Source organism: Suricata suricatta, chromosome 3 (genome assembly GCF_006229205.1).
Source record: "Suricata suricatta isolate VVHF042 chromosome 3, meerkat_22Aug2017_6uvM2_HiC, whole genome shotgun sequence".
Taxonomy (NCBI): Eukaryota; Metazoa; Chordata; class Mammalia; order Carnivora; family Herpestidae; genus Suricata; species Suricata suricatta.
The window spans coordinates 170,026,301-170,054,231 of record NC_043702.1 but is presented as its reverse complement, the minus strand read 5'-3'; the positions used below and the strand labels follow the sequence as shown (position 1 = coordinate 170,054,231).

At 47.3% G+C, this 27,931-nt stretch overlaps 1 protein-coding gene, 1 long non-coding RNA gene and 4 other non-coding genes across 9 annotated transcripts; 4 read left to right on the top strand and 2 right to left on the bottom strand.

The window, feature by feature from the left end:
• Window positions 1-2,109: 2,109 nt before the first annotated feature.
• On the top strand, window positions 2,110-3,322 carry LOC115286852. The gene is made up of 3 exons (XR_003906316.1): window positions 2,110-2,176; window positions 2,829-3,043; window positions 3,238-3,322. It is a non-coding gene; the product is annotated as an uncharacterized LOC115286852 (long non-coding RNA).
• Window positions 3,323-8,283: 4,961 nt separating this feature from the next.
• On the bottom strand, window positions 8,284-8,366 carry TRNAL-CAG. Its single transcript has one exon. It is a non-coding gene; the product is annotated as a tRNA-Leu (tRNA).
• Window positions 8,367-8,955: 589 nt separating this feature from the next.
• On the top strand, window positions 8,956-9,027 carry TRNAG-UCC. The gene has a single exon. It is a non-coding gene; the product is annotated as a tRNA-Gly (tRNA).
• An 858-nt stretch (window positions 9,028-9,885) lies between these two features.
• Window positions 9,886-9,957, top strand: TRNAD-GUC. The gene has a single exon. It is a non-coding gene; the product is annotated as a tRNA-Asp (tRNA).
• Window positions 9,958-18,417: 8,460 nt separating this feature from the next.
• On the top strand, window positions 18,418-18,491 carry TRNAN-GUU. The gene has a single exon. It is a non-coding gene; the product is annotated as a tRNA-Asn (tRNA).
• Window positions 18,492-19,810: 1,319 nt separating this feature from the next.
• On the bottom strand, window positions 19,811-27,587 carry LOC115288426 (low affinity immunoglobulin gamma Fc region receptor III-B-like). 4 transcript variants are annotated; one of them, XM_029935741.1, is made up of 5 exons: window positions 27,509-27,587; window positions 26,840-26,860; window positions 26,219-26,476; window positions 22,638-22,892; window positions 19,811-21,146 (listed from the first exon to the last, which is right to left on the bottom strand). In XM_029935741.1, exons 1-5 carry the CDS (start codon window positions 27,546-27,548, stop codon window positions 20,950-20,952), a joined length of 771 nt encoding a protein of 256 aa, XP_029791601.1. In that variant the 5' UTR covers window positions 27,549-27,587; the 3' UTR covers window positions 19,811-20,949. The 4 variants fall into 4 exon arrangements, with proteins under 4 accessions (XP_029791601.1, XP_029791602.1, XP_029791604.1 ...); XM_029935742.1 differs by having other exon boundaries at window positions 26,219-26,473; XM_029935744.1 differs by lacking the exon at window positions 26,840-26,860 and having other exon boundaries at window positions 26,219-26,473; window positions 27,509-27,568.
• Between the last annotated feature and the right edge of the window lie 344 nt (window positions 27,588-27,931).

Here is a 27,931-nt window from a genome sequence, read left to right as displayed (position 1 = left end):
TACATGAAGGTCCTAGTCACGCCCTACGTGAGGGTCCTGGGCCCACTCTGTGATTGGTCAATACTCTAAATGTTGTGATTGGGTCCCGCCAAAAGTAACAAGTACTCTAGGCAATGTGAATGGTTAAACCTGCTGTCAATAATATTGTATAATAATAATTGGATCACTGTACCTATGTCGCAATTTCCTGTAACTCCCCTTTCCCAAACTCATAAAAGCCCTGCCCCACCTTTGGTCGGGGCTCTCTGGCTCTCTCCATTCCACCAGCTTGGAGTGAGCAGAGGCCCGGGTTCGAACCTGCAATAAACGACCTTTGCTTTTTGGCTTTGACTCTGGGCTCTGGTGCGTCTTTCTTGGGGAGCTTCCGTGATATGAGCATTTCAATCTAAATAACCATTTCGTTTTCAATACAGTTAAATACATAAAGAGGCAAGGCGTTCAGAAGCAGTAAATGTCAGGATGGGTGTTGAAGGAAGGAAGTGAGGAAAACTCACAAGCTTGTGTGTGCATTTTGCACAGGGGAAAAAGAGAAAGCAAGAGTGTGAGGCAGACACGTTGAGTCAGTGGTAAAGTGTGAGGGCTGATAGGAGAGAGCTGTGAGTTACCTGCTGGCAGAGGAAAGGAGATAAGAGTTGGAAAAGTAGAGAACGAAGAGAAACTTTAAGTCCCAGCAGGGCTTCCGTGGGTGACCCTAAGATAAAGAAAAATCCTGTGTTGAGATTTTAGTTTCTAGTTTCTGTGCTAATCCACTGACAGATAGTTTATATGCTAATTAGGTGTCTTTAATCAAGTTGCTTTATCCGTTGTTCTTTTTTTAAGTTTATTTATTTTGAGGGGTGACCGGGTGGCTCAGTTGGTTAAGCGGCCGGCTTCGGCTCAGGTCATGATCTCACCGTTCGTGGGTTCGAGCCCCACATCAGGCTCTGTGCTGACTGCTCGCTCAGAGCCTGGAGCCTGCTTCAAATTCTGTGTCTCCCTCTCTCTCTGACCTCCCGCTGCTCTTGCTGTCTCTCTCTCTAAAATAAATAAAGACAGTAAAAAAAAATTTTTTTTTAAGTTTATTTATTTTGAGAGAGAAATAGAGAGCGTGCGCATGTGGGGGAGGGGCAGAGAGCGAGGGAGAGAGAGAGAATCCCAAGAAGGCTCCACACTGTCATCACTGAGCCCGATGCTGGGGCTTGAACTCAGGATTCGTGAGAACCATAAGATCATGACCCCAGCTGAAATCAAGAGTCTGAGGCTTAACTAACTGAGACCCCCAGGCACCCTATCCGTGTTGTTTTAGAGACCAAACCCCACGTCCTGGACCCTGGAGACGTAGTGTGGCCTCCCTCTGAAGAGTACATCCAGTGGTGTGATTAAAGTTACTATTGATCTTGTGTGTGTGAGCGAAATGGCATGATGGGCCCTAGGGTGAATAATAATAATAATAATAATAATAATAATAATAATAATGGCCGTGTACCATAATGGCAATACAAGAACCAGATTGCATAGTTATCTGGTCTAAGTTAAACTGTCCAAGGTTCGGGGGCGCCTGGGTGGCTCAGTCAGTTAAGTGTCCGACTTCAGCTCAAATCATGACCTCACAGTGCATAGGCTGGAGTCCTGCATTAGGCTCCATGCTGACAGCTCGGAGCCCGGAGCCTGCTTGGGATTCTGTGTCTCTCTCTCTCTCTCTGCCCCTCTCCCACCCTCATAAATAAAAAACATTAAAAACCTCTCCGAGGTTCGGTCTTTCTTTCTATATCGGGGGGAGATGATGTTGAAATAGGACCTATTTCAGGATTGCTAAGAGGGTTCAGTTAATTAGTATATGTAAGAAGTGACAAAGAACGTTACACATACAGCGCACGAGCGGCAGATACTAGCTGTTACTAGTTATTTTAGTTGAGTGTCAAACTATGTAGCAGGCACGTGGCATATGCAGGGCAACATCACAGGTTCTTCTTTCTTTGGGGAGATGAGGGTTCTGAGGTGCCCAGAGGTTAAACAATTTAGTCAGGGTCACATAGCTGTTAAGTGTGGGGGAGGGGCAGGTTGGACTTGAGAATTCTGTCCTGCCTGATTCTAGAACCTGGGTCTTGTCACCTCACAAACAGGCCTTAACTCTACTCATCATCAGAACCTCCCCCAGATGTTATGGAACTGGATGTGTTATTCCTCTAGAACACAGGTAGATGCTGAACCCCCGAGAGAAAACCGATACATTTTATTTTATTTATTTATTTTTTAAGTAGTTTATTGTCAAATTAGTTTCCATACGACACCCAGTGCTCTTCCTCACGAGTGCCCTCCTCCATCACCACCACCTCTTCCGCCCCCTCCTTCAGCCCTCAGTTCGTTTTCAGTATTCAATAGTCTCTTAAGTTTTGTGTCCCTCTCTCTCCCCATACATTTTATTGTATTACACGATTCACTAATACGTGGTTTTTATAGCAAGTGGCTGAAGCTGGGAAGTATCCTTGGGCTCAGTTTTACTGCTGGTTAAGTCAATGCCAGTATAAGAGCAAGGATAAACTTGCATCAGCTAGTTCCCAATTAACCCAGTCCACACTGGGTCTCCTGTGAACAACAGGAGATAGACTTATCTCAGAACTGCAGGCAGGTTTGGCCAGAGCAAGGCTACAGTATAGTTGGCTCAGGGACGCCTCTTGCGGGTGGAGGAGACTGCAGAACCGCCCCCTGGCCGAGGACTTGTCACTTCCCGTTTTTTACCTGCTCTCCTTTCCTGCCCCTGGGCCAAGTGCTGGACACCCCGTTTCACACTGAAGGAACTTGCCCCAAAACGATGACCTCACATGCACACTCTATATTACACTTTCTAGAATCTCCTCCCAACTTCCAACTTGGACGTCCCAAGAGGAATGATGATACTCATGTTTCTGGGTGAAAGGGGGAGACCCCGGGCCATGGGGCCTTGATCCAGCTCGACCTGAAGGAGTCACCAAAAGTTCTTGGTCTTGTCACAAGAATGAATTCAAGGACAGACATGCAACACAGTGGACGAGTGACACAGTGGGAAAGTTTATTAAAGCGAAAAGTACACTCTTCTTGAGATATGAGAGGGAGTGAGCAAGCGGGGGAGGAGGAGAATGGAGAAAGAGAAGGAGCTAGGGCGTGCACGAGCATGAGGTTTATGTTTCTTTTATTGACACTTGTTAACTAGGAAGCGGAATATTTATTTCTGGGGGCAGGAAGCAGCGTTTCTCGCTTTTTCTCGTTAATTCGGTCAAGGTATCTGCTCTCCTGGGGCCTGTCTGGTTTGACCCAGCTTCCTGGAGTGCTGCCGGGTCAGGTCTCTGACCTTCCCACCACTGGCCACGACCCTCATTGCTGGCTTTCAGGTAACTGCCTACTCTAACACTTCCAGGGCTTGGATAGTTTCTTAGCATTTCAAGAACACATTCTCTCTCTCTTTAAAAACATAGATAGGGTGTAAGGAGGAAGATCGTCTTGTGTTTAGTTGCGAAAACATTTCAGATCCCCTCGTTTGCTTCATCTACTTTTTAAAAAAATTTTTAGTGTTTTATTTATTTTTGAGAGACAGAGACAGCATAAGCAGGGGAGGGTCAGAGAGAGAGGGAGACACAGAATCTGAAGCAGGCTCCAGGCTCTAAGCTGTCAGCAAAGAGCCTGAAGCGGGGCTCAAACCCACGAACCATGAGATCATGACTTGAGCCGAAGCTGGATGCTTAATGGTGAGCCATCAAGGCACCTCTGCTTCATCTACTTTTAAATGAAACTGTTGTTAATGGTTTCGTTTCTTTGGGGACTGTTTCTTGTGTGCCTGATAAACCACCTTTAAAAAAAAATTTTATGTTTATTCTTGGAGGGAGGGGTGCAGAGAGCAAGCAGAGAGAGAGGTAGAGCAAGAGAGGGACACAGAATCCAAAGCAGCTCCAGGCTCTGAGCTGTTAGCACAAAGCCTGATGTGGGGCCCGAACCCAGGATCATGACCTGAGCCCAAGTCAGAAGCCCAACCGAATAAGCCATCCAGGCGCCCCTGATAAGGCCTATTTGTATTGTATATAGTTTTTAAAGGACAGAATTTTAACAGTAAATCTGATGATCGAATTGGCTTTTGTAAGTGATTCCAGAATTGGGCAATATCCCATCTAGCAAGTCAAGGGGAACTCTGAGGCGGTTTACAAAAGTGAAGGTTTTTATTGGAAGGAGGGTAGGGCAACAAGTTAGCAGCAAAAGAAAAGAAAGGATTGCTCCAGGCAAGGTCACCCTCCCTTAGGGTAAGGGCTGGGGTTCTTATTCTTACTGGTACAGACTGGAAAATTCCTGACTAACTGGTTAAGACTAAATTCAGAGGGAGGTTGAAACTGCTATTAGGTTAGGTATTAAGTCCCAGTTTGGTGACTTGGCTCAGCATAAATGACTCTATCTTGGGCCTCTTGTCTTTTTTCTTTCTTAATTTTTTCTTTTCTTTCTTTTCTTTTTTTATGTATGTGGGTTTTCTTTCCTTTTCTTTTTTAAATTTACATCCAAGTTAATTAGCATGTAGTGCAACAATGATTTCAAGAGTAGGTTCCTTAATGCCCCTGACCATTTGGCCCCTCCCCCCTCCCACCACCCCTCCAGCAACCCTCTGTTTGTTCTTTGTATTTAAGAGTCTCTTATGTTTTGTCCCCTCACTGTTTTTATATTATGTTTGCTTCCTTCCCTTATGTTCTTCTGTTTTGTATCTTACATTCCTCATAGGAGTGACGCCATATGATATTTGTCTTTCTCTGCCTCATTTATTTCACTTAGCATAATACACTCTAGTTCCATCCATATTGTTGCAAATGGCAAGATTTCATTCTTTTCAATTGCCGATTAATACTCCATTGTGTATATAAACCACATCTCCTTTATCTATTCATCCACCAGTGGACATCTGGGCTCTTTCCATACTTTGGCTATTGTCGATAGTGCTGCTGTAAACATCGGGGTGCATGTGCCCCTTCGAAACAGCACCCCTGTATCCCTTGGATCAACACCTAATAGTGCAATTGCTGGGTCATAGAGTTGTTCTATTTTTAACTTTCTGAGGCACCTCCACACCGCCCTCCAGGGCGGCTGCAGCAGTATGCATTCCCGCCAGCGGTGCACAAGGTTTCCTCTCTCCCCTCATCCTCTCCAGCGTCTGTCTTTGCTTGAGTTGTTAATTTTAGCCATTCTGACAGGTGTGAGGTGATATCTCATTGTTGTTTTGATTTGTATTTCCCTGATGATGAGTGATGTTGAGCATCTTTTCACGTGTCTATTGGCCATCTGGATGTCTTCTTTGGAGAAGTGTCTATTCATGTCTTTTGCCCATTTCTTCCCTGGATTATTTGTCTTGGGGCCTGTCGTTTTCTTTTTAACATAGTTGATTAGTGTAATAACAACCATGTCACACAATTCCTTAACGGAGGCTCAGTCCGTTAAGTCCCTGACTTCAACTCAGGTCGTGATCTCACGGTTCTTGGGTTAGAGCCCCGTGTCCAACTCTGTGCTGACAGCTAGCTCAGAGCCTAGAGCCTGCTCCCTCTCTTTCTGACCTTCCTTCCCCTGCTCATGCTGTCCCTCTCTGTCTCTCAAAAATAAAAAAGTTTAAAAAAAAATAAAAAAATATTACAACAAATTAAATAAAAATACATGCCCATTATTTAGAAACAAAATCTTGCTACAACCTTCTAATTTAAAAACAGCATTTTCTTTCCCTACTCTCAATTTCTCCAAGGCAGCCACCTTCAAGTATTTTTTGGAGGGCCTTTTAATTGCGCAATATTTTTTGATTGACAGAAGAGTTGGGAAGATGCTACAGAAAGTTACTGCATATCCTTTACCCAAGCTTCCCATAATGTTAAAATTTTTACATAACCATGGTTCACTTATCAAACTCAAGAGGCTGACATTGGTACAATACAGTTAACTGAACTGTAGACTTTATTCAGATTTCATGTTTGTGCGCTAATTTTTTTTTTTCAGAAGCCAATCCAGGATACCACGTTGCATTTAGTTATCACATCTTCCCTGCTGGAACATGTTGGGATTCAGAGCCAATGGCCAAGAAAAAAATTTTTGAACCGTCTTTGGTGCAAAAAGGTGGATTTGTTACAGCACGGGGACAAGACCCATGGGCCGAAAGAGCTGGTCTGGGGTACTGATTATGTAAGTTCAAGTTGGGAGGGGGTTAGGGATAGCAGAAGTCTCTAAGGAATGTTGAAAACAGGTCTCTAGGACCTTACAGGGGCTACCTATTTTTAGGAAAAGGTCATTTATTACTGTTTAGTGAAAAAAAAAACAAAAAAAAACCCCCTCAGTCTTGTGACCTTTCGGATACATATCAGTAGCCATATGCTTGAAGGATACTTGCCAGCGTGTATCTTGCGGGGTAGAGATAATGAAGTTTCCAAAGGAATTTTTACGTGTTAACGTAGACTTACAGCACCCTAGGGGGTTAGGCTAAGACCGCCTTTTGCCCTTAGCAAAGTGTCAACATCAAGGTGGCTGAACTCCCCAAGGAAGGTCACTGCCTGTCTCAAGGCCCTGTCAGTGGGCTCTAGGCAGTAAGGACAGCCATTTTTTTTCCTTTTGCCTTTGTTTTGTACATCATTCCCAGCAATCTGTGACAGTTTCCCAACCTTTCGTTTTATGACCTTGACGTTTTCAAGAGCACTGGTCAGGTATTTGGCAGATTTCCCTCAGTTGGGGCTTATCTGATATTCTTTCACGATTAGATTGAGGCTTTTGAGAAGAATGCCATAGGCCGAAGCGTCCATCTCCACGAACTTGATCGCTGGGCATGTGAGAGGAGCATGAAGAGCCCTGGTGATGTGCACCTTGATCACATGGTTATGGTTCAACTTTGTTGGCTTTAGTATCGACACAATTTTTTTTTAACCTGTTCTAAGCGCGGTGTCTGACATATTGTGAGTGCTCATGTGATTCTGAGTAAAAGGTGCCTTGGTGAGAAGCAAGGGAAAGGGTAGTCCAAGTTCAAGATCAACCTGTGCAAAGGCACCAAAAGTAGACCAGCGCTGCTCAGACTTTCATATTACATGAGCATCATCTGGAGACCTGACAAACTGCATTTGGTGAGTCTGAGGTTGTGGCCTCTGATCTGCATTTCTAATGAGCTCCTAGGCACTCACGGAAGCCTCCTAATATTACTCAGTGTACATTACACCGAAAGCGACTTCCTGAGATCACCTCTAGCAAATAACAAAGAATGCGGTTGGTCTGGAAGACGTTCACTAATCAACCTAAAGATCCTTCCATCCTCACACCTGTGAACCTCGCACATTCAGCTGGACAGTTCTTCCCTCTTCCCAAAAGGGTAACAAGTTATATCACCAGTTATTCCTCCATCAGAAAGCATCTTATTTGTGATCTTCCGGAAAAAGGAGCTCTTGAAACACCCAGCTCCACGGGTTTACCTTTGTCTGTATTACTTTCCCTGATTTATTATGTTGATTTCTCTTCCTGGGTTTTGGTGACACAGCAGCCCTACTGAATTAGAGTTGGTGGTGGTGTTAGAGGAAGCAGCTAGTTTTAAACCCGATGCCTGGACACCAGCAAATGAGGAGTCAGGGTCAGCTATTGGAAAAGTCAGATACTTGTCTTGGCAACTAAAGCCAGGAAGAAAGCCAGATCGAATCAGACAGGCCCAAGACAAAGAAGGCCCGAAACCCTGCTCCCAAAGAAATCTCCCCAAATGATAAATACTCCACCCCATTGACATTAAACACCTGCTGATGAAAGGTAGAGACCCAAGCCCTGGGCCCTCTTCTCCCTTGAGTGGGCTGCTCTCAAACCTGGAGAGTGCTCTCTCTCTTTAATCTCTTTTGGAGCATCACTCAACCAGTGACTGGTCTGTTCTTGGATTTTTCTCTTGGGAGGAGACTAAGAGCCTGAGGTGAAATCCCAGGGAGGGGCTGCACGAAGGCCACAGGGCTAAAAAGTCTCCCTAGTCCACCTTGCCATGGATGGACTGCCTGCCCTATGGTGCTTGGCACATAGTAAAAGGCTCAATATATTGTTGTCAGATAAAGAAATGGATACATAGGTACTGAGAGGATGGACTCTAAGGCAAGAATACTTTTTTTCATAGTTAGGGATAGATCTTCGTCTCAATTGTTTCCTGATTGCCTAGAACAGTCTCCTGCCTATAACATAGAAAAAAATAGATTAATACTATTCATATGTAGATACTCAGGACAAAAAGATGTCGATTAATCAATCCTCCTTTCTCTATGAATTCAATTCTATGCGTTGTTGGGGAAGAAAACAAAAACGCAAGTTTGTCAGAAGTGGGATTCGAACCCACGCCTCCAGGGGAGACTGCGACCTGAACGCAGCGCCTTAGACCGCTCGGCCATCCTGACTCTTGAACTAACAGTTTTCTTATTTCCTTTTAAGATTTCCTAAGTGCCGTATTATGCCGTCAATATCAAACTAGAATTTTCCATAGAGTCCTTGTCAAAAGTCGGAAAATAAAATTGTCGCCGATACCTCTTTCCTACTTTCCCACCCTCCTAAACTGGAAAGCTCCGTTCTCACGTTCGCCCTTTAGAGCGCTCCTCTGGCTCTTCTAGCCCGGCGGAGTCTAGTCGGGGTGGGGCCTTTGCCGGCCGGTCTGCGTCAGACTCTCCGCCCCAAATCGCCGGTACCGAATCCCACACTCGGCGGATCCAGCGCGGGGACGCGCCCAGCCGCAGAGCTGGGAGCGCGGACGAGAGCAGGCGGCGGGGAAACTCCCCAGGCTGAGTGAGGCGTCGGCTTTCCGGCTGGGCTCCGCGCCGCTCCGGCCTCCAGTCTCCGTCCGTAGCCGGAGGGTCGACTAGAAGTAAAGTCGAGATTCATCCTCGTTATGGAAAGGCTCCAGGTACCTCAGGGTCGTAGAGCGCCGCTGCCAGAAAACGCCACGGCCTGCATTTACCTTTTACATAGAATTCCCAGCATGTCGACCAGCCGGCGTTGGTGGTATAGTGGTGAGCATAGCTGCCTTCCAAGCAGTTGACCCGGGTTCGATTCCCGGCCAACGCATCCTTCTTTTGTCCCGAGGAAGGCTACTCGGGATTCCTTTTTTTTTTTTTTTTTAAAGCCGGAACCCAGACTAGGAACTGCAGCCACTGCTTTCTCTCCCGGCCTCATCTGTCGCTCCGAAGCCCCCTTCTCCGCCCAGCCGCGTTTGGGTCCAAACGGTGTTCGGCTCGGGAGGCTTCCTTCCTCTCTGTCGCTGTTTCCCACCTTTCTTTTCCCGCTGCCACTTTTGGAGGAACCTGGGCGGTGCCGGGTGCTGGGTCCCCCGGAGGCCCCTGCGTGCAGGTGCGCGACGTCTGGGCTGCCCTGAGCCCACACCCGCGAGTGCGTCGGCAGAACTGTGCCTTCAGGTGTATGACAGTAAACTCCATAATCAGCAGAAGTCAATACCTGGACGCCCAATTCAGCTATTGAAGAAAGCCTAAGTACGCTCGGAGCAACTCGGGTACATGAATCCCTTTTTTCAACTGTAAACGTTATGAAATCTAGGTACCCACCCAGTTTTTCCGATGACAATTTAACCCCCAAGTTGCAACACGCTGTCTGTGAGTGTTCAAAACATACTGGTTTGAAGATGAAGGATGAAAAAAAATCTCATTAATATTTTCATATTAGTTACATGTCGAAACAGTATTTTGGAGATCTTGGGCTAAATAAGATGTGGTATTAAAAGTCAACTGTTTCTTAATTTTTAATGTGGCTGTAAGAAAATGTAAATTACATGTGGGGCATTCATCATGTGTCCGTTGTGACGCGCCATTCGAGGCAGTAAAGAAAGACAGCATTACCCGCAGTGAGCAGGTTCACGGAAGTTTAGAAGTAACTTCCTAAAGAATGATTTTGCAAGTCGCTTCACGGCTTTCCTCGTTAGTATAGTGGTGAGTATCCCCGCCTGTCACGCGGGAGACCGGGGTTCGATTCCCCGACGGGGAGACAAAGTACGACTTTTTTCCACTTCGTTATTTCCACATTCTCTGTTGCTGGAGAAATAGAAGTTCCCTCCAAATGTATGCTTGTCACAAGTGAATTTCCTGGATAATGGGCAGGAGTACAGGTCCTGGGGCTATTTTGATCCTGTCTTCACCCTGGAAGCGAGTTTCCACCTGATCTACCACTGAAAGAGGCCTGCCACTGGATGTAACTTTGTCCCACCCGCGCGATTTCCTGCTGCACCCTGGGAGAGAATCCCAGGCTCCAGGCTCTGCCTTGAGCTCTGTGTTCCAAATTCCCACCCCGCATCTTGCGGTCTCCCGCACCCCCGACTTACACGCTCCTGCTTTCGTCCTCCCGGGCCTGTCGCTCTTCAGCCGGGGCCAGCCCGCGCTCTCAAGTTGGCGCTTCCTTCCGCCGCCTTACTACCACCAACGTGTGCAAACACAAGTGCCCGCTGATCTGACGATCAGAATACCTGCGCTTTGGTCTCTAAGAAGCTGTCTGCTTTTGCGCAAACCATTTCTCTCCGGGCTTCGGTTTCTTTATCTGTAACGTGGAGTCCAGCTACAGATTCTGAGACCCTTTTCGGCTCTAAAGTCCTCTAAGTTGTGCCCTGCAGAGCACCTGGCGCACAGTATTTGCTTATTTTTAGAAGAGTTAACATTTTCCCTGAATATAAGAGTAGTATATAGTCCTTCTAGAAAAGACTGGAAATAAGCAAACCACAAAGGAATAAGAGGCACCCATATTTCCATCACCCAGGAGATCCCTATTAACGTTTTGCTGTGTGTTTACCTCTTTGGCATTTTTTAAAACGCAAAGTTGGAATCACGGTGTGCATATTGTTTTTTTTTAACCTACTTGAGTATTTCCTTTAAAAAGCGGGTATTTCTATATTCATTCAGTGTTCATCTAAAACGTTACTTTAATGGTTTCCGCTGCACTATGTTAAATGGCCGCATTATAGCTTCTTTAACGACTCTCCTAATTTTTGCTGCGGCCCTGTTTTTCAGTCTCTTCCGGTGGAGCGGCTCTTGAAATCTCTGCCTGGTATGCTTTTCACCTCCAGCTATTATTTTCTCCTTGGCCTCCCTGACAGCCTGCTGGGTAGATACTCAGTTGGAGGGTGAGCCAGAGATATGAGAGATTTATTTGCAGATTTGGTTTCCTGGAATCAGGCTTCTCGGAGGTTTACTTCTTCAGTATCCAGTCAGTCTAGCAGCCGTAAACTCGGCCTCAATGCATGAGCTATAAGACTAGTCTTCGGCATGAATTTACGCCTCTGAGTCTCATCTCCTGGTTGGTGGCCTTACCCTTATGATTCCTTCTTCCACAGCTTGAATCCTCTTTCTTTTCTTTTCTTTTTTAAAATTTTTAAATTTTATTTATATCCAAGTTAGTTAACCTATAAAATCCTCTTTATTTTCTATCTGATTTGCTCATTCTCCAATGTCTTACAAATGTTTCTTTAAATTTGTCCAGAGTTTATCATTGTTATGGGTGGAGTGATTAGTACCACAAAGATGCCTCCACCAAAATGGAAAGTGGAATTCCTCTTGAATTTGATTCATAGTGTTTTTAAACTCCAGAAGTTTCTAATTTTTATGTAGACAAATACTTTCTCTGAGAGTTTCTTAAATTTTTTTTCAAAAGTAGAAATCTCTTACCCACCCCAACATCGAATCAGTTTTTACCTTTATTTTCTTATAGCAATTTTGTTTCCTTTTGCTTTTTTGGTATTTTCCCTTTAATTCTTTTTGGTTTTGGGGAGGTTTTTTAAGAAAAAACTCTTTTTAATGTTTTATTTATTTTTTGAGAGAGAGAGACAGCGTGAGCAGGGAAGGATCAGAGAGAGAGGGATATACAGTATCCAAAGATAGGCTCCAGGCTCTGAGCTAGCTGTCAGCGCAGAGCCCGACTCGGGGCTCGAACCCACGAACTGTGAGATCATGACCTGAGCCGAAGTCAGATGCTCAACCGACTGAGCCACCCAGGCGCCCCCTTTAATTCTTTTTGAAATTATTTTGAGATATAACACAGGGTAAGTAAAACTGTATTCCCATCCTTCCACCTGATGGTTCTCCATTCAATTCATGGAATAGCCCATCCCTCAGCCACGGACTTGAAATAACATCATCGATTCATCTTTCTCAAACAAAAAGCGAAACAAAAAATCTGGGACATACTGGACTCCAGTCCCAGTTGGATCCATGAGCTAAAGGTGAAAACAGAAGATGTCAAGCTTCCTCTTGGATATTGTGAATGACTGGGAGTCAGTGGCTTACATTCTTTTACACTGCTGTCCCTCATTGTCCTTTCTTGCTCATGTTTTTGGTATTCGACTACGCAAGTGATGCCCCAGTCTGATTTCCAGGAGAGTTTTGACTCCATCTTGGATTACAAGCTGTTTATCATGAACCCAGTAGGCAGCAAGCTTTCTCTTAAATATCGTGGATCAACGGGATGGTATAAACTTTTCTGTTACACTATTGGGATCTTTTCCACAGGAATTTGGAAGGAGTTCAATATCGGGACCCGGAGCCCCTCCCTTTTCCCACACCCAGGATGTCTTTTTTTTTTTTTTTTTTTTTTTAGTTTTCTGTGAACTTTATTGACCCCAGCTTGTCTTTTAAGAATAAAAAGATGCACAGCGGCGCCTGGGTGGCTCAGTCGGTTAAACGCCCGGCTTCAGCTCAGGTCATGATCTCGCGGTTCGTGGGTTCGAGCCCCACATCGGGCTCTGTGCTGACAGCTCAGATCCTGGAGCCTGCTTCCGATTCTTTTTTTTTTTTTTTAAGTGGAAAAATCAGCCAACATTCATGTTGGAAATGCACTTGTCAGTTGTGTTGGTTGGCTGAGAATACAAGAGTTTGTTTTTTTTAATTTTTTATTTATTTCTGATACAGACAGAGACAGAGCATGAGGGGGGAGGGGCAGAGAGAGAAGGAGACACAGAAATGGAAGCAGGCTCCAGGCTCTGAGCCAGCTGTCAGCACAGAGCCCGACGCGGGGCTTGAACCCACGAACGTGAGATCTGACCTGAGCCGAAGTCGGAGGCCCAACCAACTGAGCCACCCAGGCGCCCCCTGCTTCCGATTCTATGTCTCCCTCTCTCTCTGACCCTCCCCTGCTCATGCTGTGTGTGTGTGTCTCTCTCTCTCTCAAAAATAAATAAGACGTTAAAAAAAAAAAGAATAAAAAGATGCACAGATCTTTGGTGGCAAGGGTTTCTCACAATATACCCACAACTGTAGCCCACAACGACATAGTTCTTTCGATCTTCTCATCCCCTCATTATCTAATGGTCCCGGAGGTGAGAATGTTACCTGCTTTTGTCTTAATTTGGTGTTGGTTTTATGTTATTTTTGCTTTTCAGGTTACTGTAGTGGATATGTCGACTGGTTTGCTCCCATTCCTGTCCCATTCTGGTTTGCTTGCCTGTGCTGTTGAGGCTGGGGAGATACAAACTACGTTTTCTAGAGTTTTTTGCAGTTGGGGTTCTGGTTATGATTTACGTTCTGCCAACCAGAGGTCCTTTAGTGAGATCTGATTTGTAACTGAGTTACCGGGGAGAGACACAGGGATACAATCTGGGCGGTGCCAACAGTGGCCAATGCTGCTTTGTTGTAGAGCCAGAGACTGGAGACCGGGGAAGCGTTTAATTTGTTTTGTAGCAGTTTTGCTGGGTAGTGTGGTAGCCAGACAGACAGAATAGTCTGGGGAGTTATTTCTGGAAGTTAGCCTCGACTGTGTTTCTTCAATCTTCCCAGTGCCCGCAGTAAACCCTCTTGTAGATAAACAAGCGACAGTAGATTCTGTTGTTCACAACTAAGGTCCCTACTTGAACGAGACGCCGTCTAAGTAATCTCTCTAGATCTGGCGTCTCTTTTGCCCAATAAGGAGCAAACTTTATTCCGCATTTTGTATTTATTATTCCTTTGGCCTTTATAATAGGTTCAACACATGTGTATGTGTTATCAAATACATGCATAATTTGGATTTTCATGCTTTTAAAGTTTTTATAACTGGTATCAGGCAGTATGTATTCTTTTGCAACCAGTTTTTTTTTTTTACTAAATATTATTTTTATGGGATTCCTTTATGTTCAGACCCATAGCCATTAATGGTGTTCAGAAGACTTAACACAGTTGCAAAATTCTCTATTTCAACTATTCCCTACTAGTCCTTCACTATACGTATAGACCTGTGTGTTTATGTATCTCATAAAACTGATTTCTAGGTAATGTAAGTTGTAGTGCGAACACCATGCCAAGTTTTCAAATCACCTCCCATTATTTGATTTTTAATAATGGTTGCCGTTATTTGATACAGCCCTCACTGGCTAAATGACGCCTCTGTCTGAACCCTGGTTTACCCTGAGGAGCTGCATCAAATTCCTCCAGTTTCTTTCCAATACACTGATAGTCATAACGTGACTTGTGTGAGTAAGTTGAAAACTTTTTCCTAAAATTAGGAAAGGATGGGTATTAAGGATACTGAATCCTCCTCAAAAAACTATCGATAGAACTCCCCTATGACCCAGCAATAGCACTGCTAGGGATTTACCCAAGGGATACAGGAGTGCTGATGCATAGGGGAACATGTACCCCAATGTTCATAGTAGCAATGTCAACAACAGCCAAAACATGGAAAGAGCCTAAATGTCCATCACCTGATGAGTGGATCAAGAAGATGTGGTGTATATATACAATGGAGTACTACATGGCAATGAGAAAGGATGACATATGGCCATTTGTAGCAAAGTGGATGGACCTCGAAGGTGTCATGCTAAGCGAAATAAACCAGGCGGAGAAGGACAGATACCTCATGTTTGCACTCATAGGTCTGACAGGAGAACAGGAGAAACCTAATGGAGGACCAGGGGGAGGGGAAGAGGGAAAGAGTTGGGGAGAGAGAGGGACGCAAAACTTGAGAGACTATTGAATGCTGAAAAGGAACTGAGGGTTGAAGGGGAAAGGGGAGGGGGAAAAGAGGTGGTGGTGATGGAGGAGGGCACTTGTGGGGAAGAGCACTGGGTGTTGTATGGGAACCAGTTTGACAATAAACTACTAAAAAAAAAGAAATGCCAAAAAAAAAAAGGATACTGAATCCTTTGTTTTTTGTTGAACGAGCAGCAATTGTAATAAAGTTTCTTCTAGCTTTTAAAATATTGTCTGAGGGTTCTAGCGATCTGTTTTTTCTACCCCACGATAACCATTTATCGGAATGATATGTGTAATCAGGCGGGGTGATGCCACGTAATGTGGTTGCCAGGTACGTGGGCTCAGTCGCGCTTCCCGTGTTGAATCTTGGCTCCCTTTCTCTCAGTGCCCCCGTATGTGAAAGGGAATGATGTGATCATATCATTCTCAGATGAGTTAATAACTGTTCAGAATGGTGTCTGGCAATGAGCGAGCATTAATTATCCTGTTTATTAGTAAAAGAATTACTAATGGTGGGAGGATGTTTGGGGTTTAAAAAAAACAAACTTGTTCCATGAAGGTGACCTGTAGTACAGATGGTCACCTGCTGCTCATTCCCCTCTTGGCCCCAAATTTCTCCAACATCCCAGCCTCCATCCTATCACAGGACGGCCGGCAGTGCCAGCAGAGGCCACCACACATGGCTGATGCTTTGTGTGACACATTACTGGCTGCCTGTTCTCTCTTGTTATTTCCTGACTCTTGGGTCCAAGGTGAGGTGGAGGCTACAGTTCCCCAAAGTGGCCACAGGCAGGGTGAGTACGGCATAGTAATGGTGGTAGTGGGCAGCCACAGCGTTGGGGTGCCCAGCTGACACTGGTCCTTGTTAACTGGACCAGGGTTCAGGCGACCCTGTCCTAGGACACAAACAGGGACAGGGACCTATAATCAGGACTTGCAGTAGGCTGGCTTAAATTGGACCTGCAGGTTGGGAGGCCTTGAGTGGCTTCTTGACAGTGGCCACGTAGAATTCCCTAGAGTTGTCCAGCAGTGGTATGGGGACTGACTTTCTGGGGTGCCTAGGGACAGTCAAAGCAGAACCCAGAAAAGGATTCTTTCTGAGGGGGAGTTAACAGGTATGGCACTGACCAATCAGAATATTTCTATTTATTTCTCTCCTTGTCACAGGATTAATTGTATTCCAAAAGTTTTCTGTGGTTGTTGTTTTTCTAACAGATTTATGTAAGAGAAGATCCTGGGCAATACATATGCTAAACATTGAAGGCTGTATAGTGTTCCTTTGTACATGTGCCTAGTGCACACGGAAAACTCTGAGCAATCAACAGTTTGGGTGTGTTATATTTTTATTACTACTCAAGCTAAGTATTTTTCAATTTCCATTCAACTTCTCTTTGATCCATGAGTTATTTTAAAAGCATATGTTTGAAAACTTTCCACATATGTGAGGGTTTTAAAAGTTGTTTTTGTAGTTGATTTCTGAGTTAAATCCCATTATATTCAAAGAATGTGTTCTGTATAGTTCCCATTCCAGGAAGTTACATTTCGTGACTTCATATAATAAAGTCAATGTTTGCAAATGTTCCATATGCATTTGAGAAGCTCATAAAACCAAAAATTATTGATTGCAGAGTTCTTATTAATTGTGTTTGTATGCATAATCCCCCCCGCCCCCGCCTAACCTATTGAATGCTGAGAATAGTAAGTTGAATTCTCTCACTGTAGAATTTGAAGATTCAACTATAGATGAATTTGTCAGTTTTCTCTTGTAGGTCTAATAATTCTTGCTTTTATGTTTTAATGCCATTTTATTAGATATGTATGTGTTTAGAATTATTATATGTTTATCATAGTTTAATCTTTTATCATCATATGGGGACATCTCCATCCCTTGTGATGCATTATTTCTTAAACTTTATTTTGTCTGGTATTACTTAGCTGTGTGCCAACTTTCTTTTAGACTATTCCTGGCATCTTTTTCCATTCTTTTCCATTCAGTCTTTCTGGGGTTTTGGGTTTTTTTTTTTCTGTCTTAATGTCATTCTTCTAAAACAATAAAATATATTTTTTAAAAATTCACTTTCACTGGCAAATTTTTTCCATTTATATTTGTTGTGATTACTGATATACTTGGGTTCATTTCAACATCCTATTTTGTACTTTCTTTTTAATGCTTCAGTTTTTCTTGTATTTGGTCTTCTTTTAGATTGCTGTCATGTACTTGCAAAGTGAAACACGGGAAATGTATGTGTGTTTAGAATAAACCGGAAAGTAATTTTTAATTTCTTCTGCCAATCCAATAAAGGAGGGGAAGGTGAGCATAGTGGTTCCCAAACTTGGACTTTGCAGATGAGTAGAATTTCCTCTTAAATGTAAGTGACCACTATAGAATCACCAACTTTTTATTTTGCTGAATTAGGAAATTAATAAAATAACCACAGCCACAACTATCACTTACCCTCACCATAACTGTATAAAATAAAGAACATTTTAAAACAAACTTAAAAGTGTAAAAAAAGGCAATCTCAATGTAGCGATCATTTAGCAAACTTCTCTGAGATACACACACGCATATAATCTGCGCCTAAATGCATTACTGCGTGTTCTCATTCTCTGAGGAGCATTGGAAACTGACCTGCACCCAAACTGGAATCCATTGTGTAGAGGGCGGAGGTGTAGAAAGAAGAGAAGGTTCTGGGAGGAGGTAGGGACTTGGCACCCCAGAGAAGGGCTGCCTTGTGGGTGCCTGGGTGCTCCAGAGGTGTGGTGTGGTGGAGGGGTTGGGGGAGGGGGGCGCAGGGGCGGAGGTGATGTGACTCCGGAAGTCTGTGGCTGCCAAGTGGCCCAAGAACAGAGAGAGAAGGTTCCCTCCAGGCTGCAGAGAAGTGGGGGCCTAGCAGGGGCCGGGATCCCCGCGCTGGTGATGTTGAATGAGGGGTCTCTGCCCTCGGATACATAGATGCGAATAGTGTGAAAGTCCTTAAGTTACAGGCAGTTAGGAACTCTGTGTTCTGTCCGGGTGTCGAATGCACTAGTAAAACCTTTCAAGACGCTGGGGTTGGAGATTAGTCCTGTTCTTTCAGGCTTCCTTGCTTTGACATTCCATTTTGCCGGACATGATGAGACACGTGACACGGTATTTTAAATATTCACAGTAGCAAGCTGGGTGGGTGTTACGCCCAGGCAGGAGCGCGTAAATTGTCGAGATCAGCAAAAAAAGTTGACGGCACTTCCCGGAGCAAAGCCAAGTGAACTCGCGAGGCCACAGAGAGCCTTCGATTTGCGTTCCCCAAAGATTTGGGCTTTTCAGCATCACCTGGGTGCACGCCGAGGCCTGTCCCAGGTCTAAGCAGGTGTCAGAAAGGGAGGGGGGACGGGGGTAAGGACCTGCTCGGCTCCGGCCACCCTGGTGGCCCCGCCGCTTCCCACGCCCGCCCCCAACAGGGCTTCGGGGCGAAGCGGAAGAGCCGCGAGTTTTTTCTTCGGTGAACTGAGCTGGCAGAGGCCCTGTCTCCCGCCTGTCTCTGTGGCGCAATCGGTTAGCGCGTTCGGCTGTTAACCGAAAGGTTGGTGGTTCGAGCCCACCCAGGGACGGGGCGTGAGCGTTTTGAACCCCGGGGGTGGGTGTCTCCCCGGAAGCCGCAGGGGATCCTCGGCGCCGCCCGGTTCTCACTCGCCCCCGCGGCCTCGGTTTGGAAGTAATGGGTCTGCATGGGTGGGGCTGCGGCTGAGAGCGAGAATTTTTGCGGCCAGACTTAAGTTCTACGAAAACTGCCTCCTGAAATTGTTCTAAAAATGTTTGCCGACCAAAGGAAGCCAGCAATGGTAATAAGCCTTGCCTTTGACCTTGTATGTCCTAACTGATGAAGGGCTTGTCCGGAACCTGGGCGCCTTCCTAGTCATGCCCCGTCCGACTGGTTGCCAGTTTTTGGAGAGTCGGCCTTCTAAGTATCTTTGAAATGGGCACCAGCCTCTCCAGCCTCGCTGCCATTTACTTCCTCACCATCTCCTCCTTGCGTTTCTGCAACAACTACTAGGTTTCTAGGCGGTTTCCTGTCTTCAACTCCCAGCCCCGCCTTTCCCTGCCAGAGAGGCTTCCTAAAACTTGTTCTGCCTAAAATCCCTCCACCACTGGCAGGGCAGGATGCATCCTCCTCTGCTTGGAAGGCCGAGCCTTTGATGATCTGGCCCCTGAACTTACTTCTTTCCCTCACTGGCTCTTTACACTGGAAAAGAGCTGAGCCACTTTCTTGAACCCGACTCTGGCTTTGGAATCCTTTGCCCGTGGATTTTCAACGTTTCTCCTCTTTGCCTGGCAAACTCCTCCCTCACCACCACCGCAAAAGTGCAGCCTTTTCTCCATTTTCTCAAGCCTTTTCTCCCTGGAATGGAAGCTCCCTCCGGGGAAGGACCCTGAGCTTTACACCTCTCTGTTTTCTGCACCTAGACTCAAGCTCGGCATATTGCAGGTACTAACTAGACGTGAGGTGGATGCCCAGGGTTTCCCAGTGCACCTGCCTCGGGTCTGAATCTCATCTGATAGTCTCACACACATCAAGCTCGCAACGTCTTGGCATAGAGCTCATAAGGAACAGAGTTAGGCTGCCCCTATACCTCTGTCCAGGCCCCGATCTCCTTCCCAGGGGTGCCTTCTCCTGCCCCGCGCCTGCCCTGGAGCCACCTCTAAGGACCACCCCTTCTTCCCATCCCACACCACATTTGTCCCTTCCGCCCAGCTGCCTCCGCAGGACCGGTGAACGCTCCACTGGCTGATTCGCAGGAGCATGGTGACATGATTTAGTTGCCCCAGACTGATCCCTGGTAGAATTGCGGACAACAGGAGGGAAAATGGGTTTTTATTATCAGGACTTATGATCATGGCTTTTCCATCTTCTGTCCGAGAGAGTAGCATGCAAGAGCTTGTGAAATGCTTTATTGGAATCAAGAAACGTGTGCTTAGAGCTGCTAATACAGAGATAGGTCGCTAAGGTTTCTTCTACAAGCAGTGCTCCCGACCCCACCCTCACTCCACTGTCACCGACAGGCCGAGGGATTTCAAACTTTCCTAGTTTAACTCAGCAGAGTTGAGTGCAAGAGTATCACTTAGCCTGTATTTGTTTGCTGAGTGATAACAAGCAAAGCTGTACCTGAATTAGATACGGAAGCAGAAAGCTGATTCAACCGTGCCTGCCTCTCCTCTCTCCAACTGTGCTTATCCTGGCCAAGGGTCCTGTCTCTTGGGCGCTGTAGTGGACTCTTTCCTGCAGTGCTCTCTCAGTTCCGACCGGGATATCGCTGTTTACTGAGCTTCATTTGGGACCACAATGCTGTCCCCCTTCCTACAGACATAGGGATTGCTCTGTCCTTTCTTTTCCAAGGCCCGCCAATCCCCAACCCCCTTCCAGGACCATGATTCACCCAACCCCCTTCCAGGACTATGTTCTACGCATGATGTCAAGAGGGTCCATCATTATATTCTCATAAACCACCCCAAATCTGGCATGGGTCTCCTGAAAAACTCAATTCTACATCACCCGTGTGATTTTTCTGCTACCCACACCACGACTCATGTTCTAGGAAGACAGGGGTCTTCTCTGGTCTGTTTTGGACTGCCATGCTCTTTCTCGGCCACCTACTTCCCTGATTCTGCCGTCTCCCCAGACCCCCCCACAGCCCCCACGATCTGCCCCAAAGGCAGCCGCCCCCGCAGCAGCAAATGTAGACCATCAGCCAGGCCGTAATGCTCTTATCTATGGATTCGGTTACTTAAGAACAATGTTCATGGGTTCGGTCACCATCCAGAGTCCGCATTGTCGCATTGCTGTGACAGGGTGGTCGTGTAGAGAAAGCATCTGTGTGGTTCTGAGACTTCAGTTCTGATACTCACTGGGGCATCACTGTTGGCACCTGAAGGTCGCCAGCCCTTCCTTTCCAGCGGAGACCCAGAGACAGCGGAGTGGAGCGAAGGACCCTCCCCCTAGGCGCTGCCCCTGAGCCGCCTGCTGGAGGTGGTGGGGCTGGGAATCCAGAGAGAGGTTCCGAGGTGCTGGTTTTATTGCTCCAGTTTGTCCTGCGGGTCGCGACTCCACGTGACTTTTCTGTCCTTGCCCGTCTCCATTGACCTTCGAAGGTCTCTCTGCACAACGAGGAAGAGCCCCGTGACCACCGCATACAGGAGCACTAGCACCAGGAAGAAAGCGATCTGGTACCAATGTGGAAGGAGCGTTGAGGTGGATGGAATCGGGGGCCCTGATGGGAGAAACAGAGGGATGAGGGATGACAGTTAGGGCAGAAATGTGGTGTCTGTCCAATTCTTTCATTTTGCCCTGTGGTTAACTACAGAGGCTTTGAACCTTTGAAGTGACCTTGGAGAAAAGTTAATTATACCCCCCCACCCCCCCACGATCCTTTCCCCTTGTGTCTGCATCTGTAAAGTCCGCTCAGTCCCAGCGATCTCCTAGTGTTGTTGTCAGGAGTCACCGGGTGCACCTGAAGAAGCACCAGGCCCAGTGTCCGACACCCTGGAAGGTGCCCAATAAATGTCAACTCGTCCCTGTTACAGAAGGAGAACTTGGCCTTCAGAGGGTCTCAGTGGCTCGCCTGCTGCCACACGATGAATTCACAGCAGAACCAGAATTCTGGAAGCAGTTTCTGAACTCACAAAGTTGAGAAAAACTCCTTGTGAGGTAAGGCGGGTGTGCAAGGCTTCCCGCTGTCAGATGGTAACTGATGTCTACCCCCCACTCAATTATTTTTGCTTGAGCACCGACCCCCCAAGGCGCCTTTTTGACTGGAATCAGGAGTGACTTGTCCCCTTATGCTAAAAATATGCTAATTGTACCTTGTGAAGAAAATTATAGGAATTTATTTTTTTGTGTTTATGGGAGCAAATATTACATTTCTCCAGAAACCTGTTTTTCTTCCCCTCAAGAAAACAGGCTATTCACCCCTGCTCACAAAGAATTAACTCTTGCCTTTGCTATGCTAAAAACATGGCCTTGTATTTGATGCTGAGGACACTTTCCTTCTCCATGTGATAAGCATCTAGTCACCTACACCAATCACTATTGATAAAGGTTATGCATGAGTCTTCTACCAATCTATGTTCTGGGACATTTTTACATTCCAAAGAATTTGTCATCAGAAGTCATTTTCTAAGGCAAATGCCACTTCTATTTTGTACCCCATACATTTTTTCAATAAATAAAGCTGACTCTTGGGTCAGTGCAGCGATGCCTGCCTGGTGATCAGAGAGGAGCCGAGGTACTCTCCCTCCCTTTCGCTGACACCATCTGTCCTTCAGGGAGCCCTGGACCTGCTGGAGCCGGACTCCGGAACCAGAACCCAGTCTAGTTTTCTCTCTCTGAGGAAGGGAGGGGTTCCCACCAGGTGGTCTAGTGGCTAAGACTTGAGGCCGGGAGAGGAAAGGAAGGCAGGTCACGATGGCCAGCCTCGTGTGAACACATGATGCTGTGGGCGTGGTTTGACGGGGGGGGGGGGGGGGGGGGGGGGGGGGGGGGGGGGGGGGGGGGGGGTAAGCAAGGACAGGTGCACATGTGGGGAAGGAAACCCAGCTTCGGTTCCTGCTCTCACACTGCACAGCGAATGACACCCCTCGGACCCCCTTGTAAAGAAGTCCCTGGGATAAGGAGGAAGTGCCTCTCCGCTCGTCCTCCCAGTGTGAACTCAGACCCCACACACAGGGGGCTCTGGACCCTCTCAGGGCTGCACAGCTCTCACCTTGAACGGTGATGTCCACAGCCTCCGACGACTCATTTTTTGTCCCAATAATCCCCCTGCAGAAGTAGGAGCCGCTGTGTTTGCGTGTTGCTTTGGGAATGTGGAACTCGGAATTGCTGTGAAAAAACCTCTTGCCTCTTCCGTCCTGGAAATATTGGACCTTCCATACCTTCTTGTTCTGCCAGCTGTGGCACCTCAGCCGAATGGTCTCCCCCTCCTGGAACACCCAGCGAGGGGCCTGGAGCAGCAACCAAGCTGAAAAACACAGGGACCCCCGCCCCGGAGGCCTCAGCGGCGACAGCGAAGGTCTTCCGCAGGAGACCCCCCCACCCCGCCCCTGCGACGTCACGGAGGGACTGGACTGGGGGCCATCCCAGCATGGGGATCCCTTGGGGAAAAAGGCCACTGGCCCCACAGGACAACCCAAGTCCCACCAAGACTTTTTGTCTAATGGGGAAGAGGGATGCACACGTCCACCCGGAAGGTTAGAGCGAGGGACCAGAGTGATGAGGTGGGCGAGGAGCCTTCTGTGGGGTCCCTAGGCCTGCACTGCGGTTTGCTGCGGCAGGTAATAAGCGACCATCGTAAGTTCTGGATCAAAGAGTAAAAATTGCATTTGAACATGAAGATTTGCTCCGCGAAAGGGAAGGTAGACTTCAGAAGGGATAGATATTTGTGGGAATCATGAGAGACTTGCGGCCAGTCAGGAATCAGGTCACTGGTTGGCCGGGGGAGGGTTACGGGAATCGTGCCGTAGAAAGCAACATGGAAGTCAAGGTGGGGAGGGCCGGTGGCTCAGGCAGTTAGGTGCTCAACTCTCGACTTGGGCTCAGTTCATGGTCTCAGGGTTTGTGCGATCGAGCCCTGTGTCAGGCTCAGCGCTGACAGCATGGACCCTGCTTAGGATTCTCTCTCTCCCTCTCTCTGCCCCTCCCCCGCTTACACACTTGCCTGTGCACATGTGATTTCTCTCTCTCTCTCAAAATAAATATATAAACTTAAAAAAATAAAATAAAAGCTCAAATAGCTTTTTAAAAAGCCAAGGAGGGAAAAGAGGGGCATGCATGGTAGTGCCCATGGCAACTGGCACTTTCTCAAGGGCCCCAGTGGCCTCATCAGTGGGCACGGCCTTCAAGAGAGAAACTGGTGTATCACCAGGATGCTCGTTCTCACAACTCTGGCGCCACATAACTGGGTTTTCACACAGAGAGAACATGAAAGCCACGGCCCGGAGGTTGACCTAAATAATTAAAAATTATGCTGTAGATACTTCCTAAAATGACACAAGAAAACAGTCATGAGATAATGCTAAGTGAAAAAGACAGAATACAAAAAGCATAGAAGCACAGAAAACACAAGGAAAAGAAAGAAAATATGCTTAAATATTAACAGGGGTTTCCTCTAAGGGATGGGACTATGGGTTATTTTAATTTTCTCTCTTTTGTTTTATATATTTTGAGATTAAACCCAATGACTTTTGTTATAAGAACAGAACAATAGAACTTCCTGTACTTTAAAAAAATCTGCTGCTTTGCGCTAAAGTTGGTAGAACACAAAAATTCTCTACTAGCGAGATTTGCCAAACAGAAAGTAACGTTAGTTACTTATTAAGGGGTATTGATCAAAAAAGGTGATGTATCTATATATCTACTTACTTTTTCAGTGGAAAGATGAATAGTTATCATAATATTATGTTTTCATATATATATAGAGCAAAGTATATATAGATCTTTATATATCTATATCTATACTATATCTATATCTAGAAAGAGAGAGAGAGGGAGAGAGAGAAAGAGAGTCTGGTGGCCTCCAAAAAAATAAAGAGGACTTATCAGAGGAGGAGGTAAGTGAAGTAATGACAATCAATGACAATCAGGAATTGGCCTGGTGAAGTTAATGCTCAGAGTCTCATTTTCATATGGTCCTCATTGACTGGCCTTCTTTTAACTTATTTATTTATTTTTGAGAGACAGAGAGAGACAGAGAGATCAGGGGAGGGTCAGAGAGAGAGGGAGGCACAGAATCTGAAGCAGGCTCCAGGCTCTGAGCTGTCAGCACAGAGCCCGACGTGTGGCTCGAACCCACAAACTGTGAGATCACGACCTGAGCCGAAGTCGGACGCTCAACCGACTGAGCCACCCAGGCTCCCCTGGCTGGCCTTCTAAAGCCAGTTTCTAGATCAAAGTTCAAGGCAAATTCATAATTCTCAGACCTGATTTTTCTGTTGCGTCTCGTTGATAACGCCCCCTTTTATTTGGTTTAAGGGGCCATCTCTCACCTAATTAGTTATAGACATGCCTCCCTGTAACTAAGCGTCAGGCAGAGGCTATGGAGCCACAGAAGTCAGCTCCAGGGGAGCCTGGGGGGCTCTGTCATTTGAGCGTCCGACTTCAGCTCAGGTCATGATCTCAGGGCTCATGGATTCGAGTCCCACATCAAGCTCTGTGCTGACAGCCCGAGAACCTGCTTTGGATTCTGTGTCTCCCTCTCTTTCTCTGCCCCTTTCTCGCCCATGCTCTGTCTCTGTCTCAAAAATAAATAAACATTTAAAAATTAAAAAACAATCAGCTCCAGAGGCCCAGTTCTGTGCAACTCTTTGCAAGGCCACCTCCGTCAGGCCCTCCCCTGCCCAGGCTGCCCCCACAGGCCCCTTCCACCCGCACACAGTGTGCAGCCGAGCCTCAGAAGTAGAGTCAGGCTTGCAAGGCGACACTGCAGGGCCCCCAGGTCAGATCTCTGCCTCTGAAATACTTCCCTCAGGGCCACCTGGGTGCCTCAGTCAGTTGAGCATCCGGCTTCAGCTCAGGTCATGATCTCATGTTCGTGGGTTTGAGCCCCGCCTTGGGCTCTGTGCTGACAGCTAGCTCAGAGCCAAGCCTGCTTCAGATTCTGTACCTCCCTCTCTCTCTGACCGCCCCCCTACTCGCACTGTCTCTCAAAAATAAATAAAAAACAACATATGAAACACTTCCCTCACCTATTTCCGATGCCTGGATTCTGTAAACGACACACAAAGCCTTTCATTCCATGCTCCGTGTGTACATATCTCCACTAGGCGATTTGTACCAAAGAGTAAGTGTGAACTGAGTCCTGATGGGGGGAGGGGTCGACATGACCCAAGGTGGTTAGGAAGGCTTTGGAGGGTAGTTTAGGGCATGGTGTGTCTGAGAGTCAGAGGAGACTGAGCTCATAAAAGCAGATCCATTACTTTCTTTAGTAACTATCACTGAGCACCAGCATCAGGTGCCGACCTGCAGATGACTCCGTGGGGACAGGGCATGACGTACGTGAGCCGTATCGGCTGGGCCTGTGCCCCGCAGAAGTCCTGCACCCGTTACATGCCAGGTGTTGACATTCTGCCCAAGGCCCGCTTATGGCTAGCACCACAACTCTGGTATAATTCAGGGGGACCAATCGCTTCTCGGCCTTTTGGCTAAGATCAAGTATAATTCAGGGGGACCACAGATGATCCCATCTTAGTTGTAACCCCCAAGAATGTCATCTTCTGGCCCTTCCCAAGTCGTTCAGGCCTCCCCTTTCACCCTTTATTGGCGACCTTCCCCACCCCCTCCGCCACTCACTCGCGTGCACCTCTAGCTGCACGGGGTCACTGGCTTTGGAGAGGTTTGTCTGGCACTTGTACTCGCCGCTGTCTTCAAGCCTGGCAGCTGTGATGTCGTAGCTGGAGGCCTGATGTGAGATGAGGCTCCCATTGTGCCACCACTGTGTGGGAGGGTCCCCAGGGCCGTAGGGCCCCTGGCACCTCAGCGTCACTCTGTCCCAGGTGAGGATCCTAGTCCATTCAGGTTCTAGGACCACCATGGCCTTTGGGCGTTCTGCTGACGAGCCAGGAGAGGAGAAGGCGGATCAGGGCAGGGAGGTGAGCAGGCCCCGCACTGGCTTTCCCGGGGACGCTCCGAGCCAGAGCCAACCCACTGCAAACCCAGAGCTGGCCACTCAGCCTTGGCCTGCCCCTCGGACTTAGAGCATCTTGGCTTCAAGGCGTTTGTCCCGTTTCTAGCTTCTCCTCATCTTGAGGAAGTAGCCAGAAGAGCCTAGGGCCAAGCCCCACTGGGCTGGGGAAGTGCCCCTGACCGCCCTCAATCGTTTCCCAGGCAATAGGCACTTCCCAGCGCCCTGTGGTCATTACATGCCATCTGTGTGCCTCGCTTGATCAATCCAAGCCCACAAAGCCAACTCACCAGCTCGCGGTCCAGCAGAAACTGCAAGAGCAAAGAAGGAAACAAAGGCTGAGCAGGAGCGGAGATCTGGGCGGCTGGGGTGGGTGTAAACCCCTGGCCCATCCCTGCCCTGGGGTCCAGCGTCACCAAGAATCAAGGCGTACGTGTGGCTGGCCGTCCCCCTGCCTGCCCTCTCTCCTCCCATGTCTTTGCCTCCTGCTACCCTCTCCAGCCACGTCCTTGTCCTCAACACCGTTTCCTTGCTCCTGAGTCCCGAATCGAGCTCCCAAAATAAGGGTACAGCCTGACTTTCCCTGAAGCAAGCCATAGAAACAACCTCAACCCCCCCTTCCAAAAAAGGGTGGAAATTAAACGCCTTAGAGGGCAAGCCCAGAATGTCAGAATGGAGGAGACAGAACTTAGAGAGCATCTATCTGGTCCGTAGTCTTCTTCACCTGACAGATAGGGAAACTTAGACCCCCGCAGGGTGAAGGAAGGCACAGAGACCTCACAGTCCCCTCTCCACATCAGAGTGTTCCCATGTCTAGTCCCCATGTTTGTCCGGGAAACTAAATCTAGCATGAGAGATGTGGTAAGGGGTCCTGTTCCTTGGTAGGGGTCCCATCCCTGGCCTGAGAAGTGGGCCCAGGCTGTCCTGAGCTTCTCTGTCAGCCAGAGAGATTGACTTACCTAGAAGGAACAGAATCATTGGGGACAGCAGCTGCCACATGCTGCCGCGTTAGAATGAGCCACTCACCGCAGATGCACGGAGCTGACTCGAAGAGAGGAAGTAGACAGTCTTTCCCTCAGTCCCCTCCCCCACACTCCCCAGTTCATCCTCTCTAGGTTCCTTTTCCCCGAGTGTCATCTGATTTCTGAATCTGAATTCTGACAAGTGAACCCCAAGATAGGGCAGGAAGAGGAGGAAAAGAGCCTGGAAGAGAAGCTGAGGGAGGTGCCCCCTTCCGTCCACATCGGTCTATAGCTGAGCATCTAGTGGCCCACAGTCTGTCCGAATGCGTCCCAATGAATCTTAAGATATTTCCCTCACCTGCTGGGTTTGGATCTACTCTGTGCCAAGAGCAAGATATCATGACCCTGGGGACGAGACTC